The 7,218-nt window shown below is 58.5% G+C and overlaps 1 protein-coding gene across 1 annotated transcript; it reads right to left on the bottom strand.

Moving 5' to 3' along the window:
• Positions 1-231: 231 nt before the first annotated feature.
• LOC113408578 (alpha-1,6-mannosyl-glycoprotein 4-beta-N-acetylglucosaminyltransferase-like) lies at positions 232-6,503 on the bottom strand. Its single transcript, XM_026661909.1, has 3 exons — positions 6,387-6,503; positions 5,690-5,837; positions 232-1,741 (listed from the first exon to the last, which is right to left on the bottom strand). Exons 1-3 carry the CDS (start codon positions 6,486-6,488, stop codon positions 597-599), a joined length of 1,395 nt encoding a protein of 464 aa, XP_026517694.1. The 5' UTR covers positions 6,489-6,503; the 3' UTR covers positions 232-596.
• Between the last annotated feature and the right edge of the window lie 715 nt (positions 6,504-7,218).

The following is a 7,218-nucleotide window of genomic DNA, read 5'->3' as shown; positions in this document are numbered from 1 at the left end:
GCCTCACACGCTGGGGCATTGGTTTTGCCCACGTCTGGGCTAGAGTTCCCCAGTAGACAATGCTCTGAACCTGCCCCGAGCTGGGCACTGCTGGCTCTCCTGACCTCTCCAGAGCCCCAGCGGTCTGCTGCAAGCACCATTCCAGGTCTCGCTCCTGGGGTCTGGCCCAGCGGGACGCCTTACCCGGGCCTGGTTTTGACTGCACGGCCCCCACAGGAAGTAGTTCAGAGGAGTCAGTCAGCTCTGTGGGGCCAGGCTCTCCTATCCACCGGCAATTAGTGCCCAAGGACATAGGGTGCCCTGAAAGGCCAGAGTATCAATGTGCTGCATTAGCTCCCATTTCTTGCCCTAATGCATCATCCTGCCATGCTACCAGGATCCTGCTGTGCCACTGCCTTGACCCTCAGTGCCCCATCTTCCTTCCCCACTAGGCCCTCACTGTGCCTCCCCCGCAGGGTGCCATTGCCTGGGAGGGGCAGTGCCACCACCCTCCATTGCCCCTCAGACACCCCCAAACCGCTTGCTTGCCCCTGAGAAGGGAGGCCAGCTCCCTGGTGTGTGGGTCACCAGCTGTGCCTCTGTCCCCTGCACCCCCCTTAGCTGTTTGGTTTGGTCCAGATGCTGATGCTGCGGATGATCAGCCATTCGCTCTGACTCTCTGTCACTAGGATCCGCACGCACTCTGGGGCAGCAGCCGTGCTGTTCTCCAAGCCGCTCCGTTCAAAGTGTCCCTTCTCAAAGGCTCCGACGTGGGTGTATGTAGAGCAGCCCTTGCCTTTCCCCTGCCGCTGGCTGCCCAGCTCCACGGCCCCTGCGTGGAGATAGTCGGTGTGGCGCTCCTCGGAGCCGGTGTGGACCTGGAGCCGTGAGATACGGACAGGCTGGTGGAACACGATGGTGAAGTGGCTGCCAGCAGATGGGGCTTTCCCCCAGAAGTACTCCGGCATCGTGCCGTAGGCCTTGCTGGGCAGGTAGTTCTCAAAGGTGTCTATGTCTGTGAACATCACAGCTGGGGGGTTGTCAGGCAAGTCCAAGGAATCTGCCTCGAAGTCGTTGTCTTTCAGCCGATTGACCGCCCCCTGGAAGGAGGAGTACAGGCCGATGTGCTGGAAGAGGGATGGCTTGAAGCGAATCACCTCCTTCTGGGTAAGCAGCAGGCGGAAGTGCCCCAGCAGCCAGTCACACGGCATTTCCTGGTAGAACAGCAGCAGGAACTGGGCCAGCTGGGGCAGGTCGCTGGAGTGGTAGAGTTTGCCAATGTAGCCCAGCTTGGAGAACTCCAGCGTGACCCAGTAGGAGCCTTCCCGGGATGCCACTGCCTTCCTGATGGCAGTGAAGAAGGACTTGGAGCACTGCACGTCGTCCTCAATCATGAGATAGTAGGAGGAAAGGTTGGCAGCGAAGCTGAGGAGATATGCATAGTCCACGTTCTGCTTGGATCTGAACTGCACTCGATTCTCGGCATCATTGTAGTTCCTCTTCAGGCCTTCCAGGGGTGGGTAGCACTCCGGAGGGGCATGGATAACCAGCAGCTGGCCCCGGAGGAGGTGGGGAGTGAATATTGCGGTAATGTCCGTCACCACCTGGGTGTTCCACTCCGAGTCTGGGTCAGCCAGGTGCACCACCACCACCATCTCCGCCAGCTCCTCCTGGGTTGACTGCTTGAAGATGGACTTCAGCGTGTCCAGGAGGTAGTTGCCTCGCTTCCGCTTGACAGACGACAGCCCCACAGTGAGGAACTCTGAAACACGGAGGGATGAAAGGACAGACATGAGCACCACTGACACATCAGTAAGGCTCAGACCCTCACGGTATTTCGGGGCCTAACTCCCTTTGAAATCCGGGAGAGTTGGGCACCTAAATACCTGTGAGGGTGCGAGGCTGGCTGATTTCACAAGAAGCCAATAGCAGGTCCTTGTGTTTGAACTCAGGCTGACACCCTCTACTGAAGGTCTCAGAGGATGGCTGGGCCTTTACGGGGAGTTGTGCCCAGCCTTACCTATGACAGATTGGCTACATCCCACCTGAGATGGATAGCTGCCTTCAACTACCTGAAGGGGGGTTCCAAAGAGGATGGAGCTCGGCTGTTCTCAGTGGTGGCAGATGACAGAACAAGGAGCAATGGTCTCAAGTTGCAGTGGGGGAGGTCTAGGTTGGATATTGGGAAACGCTATTTCACTAGGAGGGTGGTGAAGCACTGGAATGGGTTCCCTAAGGAGGTGGTGGAATCTCCTTCCGTAGAGGTTTTTAAGGTCAGGCTTGACAAAGCCCTGGCTGGGATGATTTAGTTGGGGTTGGTCCTGCTTTGCAGGGCTGGCTTTAGGCACTGCGGGGCCCGATTCAAAAGAGCTGCCGCTGAAGACAGCGGCGGGACTTCGGCGGCAGCTCTATTGGCTGCCGGTGCATTCGGCGGAGGGTCCTTAGGGACGTTGTGGGGCCCTCTTAGGGGGAATCGGGTGAATTGCCCTAAAGCCGGCCCTGCTGCTTTGAGTAGGAGATTGGACTAGATGACCTCCTGAGGTCTCTTCCAACCCTAATATTCTATGATTCTATTCCTTTCCCCAACTTTGTGTCTGTCTTCTGAATTTCAGTGGTAGGCTCTAGGAGTCAGGAAGCAAATTGTACTATTTGTTTGTACAGCAGCTAGCCCAATGGTAAATGTGAATTGTTTAATGATGCTAGTAATTTCAGGAGAAATGTGTGCGCACCCGCCCTTGCTTATTTATCACGTTTTCTTGTTAATTTCCCCTTTGCGTCCTACCGAATCTCTCTCAGTGAAAAGCTCCAAGCCCGTGTTGTTTAATGAGAGTGGAATAGCTGCCATCTCTCCTCGCCCCAGATGACTCAACCACTCCCACTGCACCTCCAAACTGACGCAAATGAGAATTTTAGTGCCACCAAAAAAACCCTCCACCAACACACAAGACAGGACAGGGTCTCCTCTCTCTTCTGCTGGTCCCCTTCCCCAAGGGAAAGCAGGAGCAGGTAGGAAGAACTGCCTCCCTGTGGCCATGGAGTAGCAAGAGTTGCACAAACAGAGCTAGAAGGAAGCTGTACGTCTTGTGCCAGATCGTTTTGCCCACTGGGCGACAGTGTCACACCAGCTATGCCAAGGGGAAACTCCCTTCCCGGCTGTGATGGGGGACACCAGCCCCACACTGAGCTGGCAAGGGCTATGGGGCTCAGCCCTGCCCCGCTGCACCTGCATTCGCTGCCAGGTAATGAAGGAATTTACCAAGGGAAGTGGACAGGTCTGTGGGTGGCTGTCCCAGGAGGAGAACAGATCTATTAGCTTTTGCTTACCGAGGAAAGGATCAGCCCAGAGCCTTTGCAGAGACTGCTAACTGGGTGCCAGAGCTCTAGGGGGGAAGGTGGGCCTGGCGCGGGACAGTGGAGATTGGTTTTGGAACCCCTTCTGCAGTAAAGCAAAGCAGTGATTTGCAGGCTGCCTGGGCCAGGCCTGTGGGGCCCAGCGAGACTGTGGCAGGGAACCTGTGTCTGGGAGCAGTGGGGAAATGCCTCACTCAGGGCTGGCTCTGGCTTTTTTGCTGCCCCAGGCAACAAAGCCACCTGCCGCCCCGCCACCCACCCCACGCGGGGGCGGGGGGAGGGTGGCCGGAGCCCCGGGGGAGGGCGGCGAGCCCCGGCGGGGGCTCCGCTCTCCCCCCCAGCGGCGGCTCCTCTCTCCCCCCCGGCGGCTGGGGGGAGGGCGGCCAGAGCGCCGGGGGGAGGGCGGCGAGCCCGGCCGTGGCCCCGCTCTCCCCGGGGGCCGGAGCGCCGCGCCGCCCCCCTCCAGGTGCCGCCCCAAGCACCAGCTTGGTGGGCTGGTGCCTGGAGCCGGCCCTGGCCTCACTAAACTCCTGTGGATTTTTGCACCCTACGTGAGTCTGCCCTGTGGTTTGTCTCGGACCCGGGAGCGGGGGGCGGGGTCACACACTCCACTTGCAGCAGAGGGAAGGCCACAGCCCACTGTTGTTTCTGTTTTGGGCCCTCTCCCGTGGGCGTGAATAGCTCCTCAATGACAAACGTCTGCAGCCACTATTCCAGGCTCCGGAGAGACTCAGCCGTGTGTTTGCTAGAGCCCTAGTGAGGGTGTGGCAGCTTGTAGCTTTCAGAGAAGTTAACAGGTAGAGGCTACGGGGGAGCCTAGCCTTTAACTTGACCTGCAGACTCATGTGACAGCTACAACCTGCCTTGTCTTCACTAGGATGTTAACTCAAGTAAAGCCCACGCCATTCTTCCAAGTAACGTCAAGGCTGCTCCCAGACCCCTCAAACGGTGGCGAGCCCCGCCACGGGCAAGACAGCCAAGCCCAGCACCCGAACACAGGTATAGACTCAGAACCACAGGGTGAGAAGGGATCGCAAGGTCAGCTCGTCCAGCCCCCTGCCACAATGCAGGACTTGTTGTGTCTAACCCACCCCAGACAGACGGCTCCAGCCTCCTTCTGAAGACCTCCAGCGAAGGAGTTTCCACAAGCTCCCTAGGCGTCTGTCCCATTGTCCTACTCTTCTTACCGTTAGGAAGTTTTTCCTGAGGTTTAATCTACATCTGCTGTGCTCATAGGTGCTGACTCTGTGGGTGCTCTGGGGCTGGAGCACCCATGGGGAAAAATTGGTGGGTGCCCTGCACCCACCGGCAGTTCCTCGCCCTGCCCCCCCCCCCCCGCTCCAGCTTACCTCCGCTCCGCCTCCTCCCCTGAGCGCGCCACCACATCCTGCTTCTTCCCCCTCCCTCCCAGCACTTGGCGCCACGAAACAGCTGTTTCATGTGGCAAGCCTGGGAGGGAGGGGGGAGGAGGGGGAACGCAGCGTGCTTGGGGGAGGAGACGGGGCCGGGGCAGGGATTTGGGGAGGGATCCAATAGGGGCAGGAAGGGGCGGAGTTCGGGCGGGGACTTTGGGGCAGAGGTGGAGTCGGGGCGGGGCCGGGGTGGGAAGGGGTGGCGGCGCGAGCACCCACCGGCACCAAAAAAAGTTTGTGCCTGTGGCTGTGCTGTAGTTTGACCCCATCGCCTCTTGTCCTGCCCTCTGTGGCAAGAGAGAACAACTTTTCTCCATCTTTTTTATGGCAGCCTTTCAAGTATCTGAAGACCGTTATGTGCCCCCTTAATCTCTTTTCCAAACTAAACATAGCCAGTTCCTTCAGCCTTTGCTCGTATGGCTGCATTCCTTCCCTTTGGTCATCTTTGTCAATCGCCTCTGGATCCTTTCCAGTTTCTCCACATCCTTTCTAGACATTGGAGACCAAAAATGGACACCGTCCTCCAGCTGAGGCCTAACCAGCGCTGAGTATGCCTCTGTTAATGCAATCTAAAATTGCATTTGCTTTTTGTGCAACAGGATCGCATTGCTGACTCCTGCTGATGTTATGAACCACCACAGCTCCCAGATCCTTCTCAGCAGTGCTGCTGCCAAGCCGGTTATCCCCCATTCTGCATTGGTGCCATAGCAGCAGTTGCAGAAATCCGTCAGCTGGCTTCCCAAAAGCTGCTCCGCTATGGCTGGTGCCTCTAACCCAGCATTTCTCGCCAGTCCCGGAGATCTCCCGGACACAATTTAGGAAGGCAGCAAGTCAGTCCCCGTGGTATCAAAAAGGTTGAGAACCACAGCTCTAGACTATCTCTCTCCAGATCCAGCTGCTGGCAGAGAATGCTGGAGGCTAAAGCAGGCTGGGCCTGGGATACTCACTCTTCCTAGAGGGGGGGTGGCCGGCAAGGTAGCGATAGGAGACGTTCCTGGAGGCAGAAGCGTTCCACAGCTCCTGGAAGCTGTGCAGGTTCCCGTCGGGTTGGAGTTGCTGCAGCACCATTTCCTGGACCCAGCGCTTCACCTCCTCCTGGGAGCCAGAGCAGAGCCAGCATTAGCTGCTGTTAGCGCACCCCAAGGCAGGCCTGTGGCAAATACACCTTGTCCGCCAGGGGTGGCAGCTCCAGCCCAGAGCCCCCTTTGCTCAGGAGGGCTAGAGCTGGAGAACAGCATCCCCGAGTAGTGCTGCTCCACCCCCCACCCAGCCAGTCACGCCCTCCTCCTGCTCAGACATCTCCACTGGAGTGGGGCAAGGGAGGAGAGGCCATGAAGCCCCCAATTCAGGGATGGGAGGTGGGGTTAGGAGAGGGGAGAGTGGACCCCAGAGCGAGGGGAGGAGATGCGGGAAAGCCCGTGGGGCAGGGCAAGGGGAAGGACGGGGAGGGGATGCGGGGCAGCCCAGGGGCAGGGCCAGGGGAGCACAGACCCCAGAGCGAGGGGAGGGGATGTGGGGCAGGGCAAGGGGAGGGACGGGGAAGGGATGTGGGGCAGCCCTGGGGCAGGGGAGGGGAACACAGCAGTTAGGGAGCACGGGGGCAGGCACAGGCGAAGTCTCCGCCCAGCCCAGCCTGGTACTCACCACCAGTGGGTCCTCCGGGCGCTGCAGGCAGAGGCTGAGGAGCAGGAGCAGACCCAGGAGCGTCAGGGCAGTGGCGAGCAAGCGCTTTGGGAAGCATCTCATGGCAGCCGGGCTCTGCGGGCAGGGGCTGGCGCCTGGGGGCGTTGCCAGTTTCGGCCGGGCTCCTTCGGGGGAGAGGCAAGAGTGCATGAGGGGCACCGTTCGAAGCAGCGCTGCCCGCCCCGCTCAGGGAGCAGGGCAGGGAGGGCTGCCAGGCAGCCAGCCAGCGCCTCGGCTCTCACAGCGCGGAGAGCCGAAGTCCCAAGCGGCTCTCACCAGCTTCCGTGACAAGGGTCTGGCACAGGCCACCCATAAGGGTGAGGGGCCCGGCGGGGAGCTGAGGGTGTTTGCTGGCTCTGCAGGGGCCAGGAAGAAACCGCCACAAACAGACTGAACTCCTAGCCAGGGAGCGGCCCCTGACTGAATAAACTTGGGATCTGCCATACTAAGTTATGTCACATGACATTGTCATAGAAATTTCTGTCCCTTCCAGCTGAGGAATAAGGAGAGACGGACACAACTAGCTAAGCAAGGAGCCCCAGGAGGGGCGATCCGTTTATTTCAATTGCAATTGGGTTCGAGCTCATAAGTCAGCAAGAACAAAGAAAACACTTACACCAAAGCATTATATGCAGTTGCTTATGATAATTTATCGCTCTATGATTGGCCAAAATTTGCCATTATTACCTTACATAATTAGCAAGTTACATGTATCTGCCCCTCTTATGACCTCTTATTGTTTATGCATTTGCCCCCTCCTCCTTGCTTATTTTGCAAACCAAGCGGTTAGCTA

Source organism: Terrapene carolina, unplaced genomic scaffold, assembly GCF_002925995.2.
Source record: "Terrapene carolina triunguis isolate 2854851 unplaced genomic scaffold, T_m_triunguis-2.0 Scaffold19347, whole genome shotgun sequence".
Taxonomy (NCBI): domain Eukaryota; kingdom Metazoa; phylum Chordata; order Testudines; family Emydidae; genus Terrapene; species Terrapene triunguis.
This window is presented reverse-complemented; position numbering and strand designations above follow the sequence as displayed.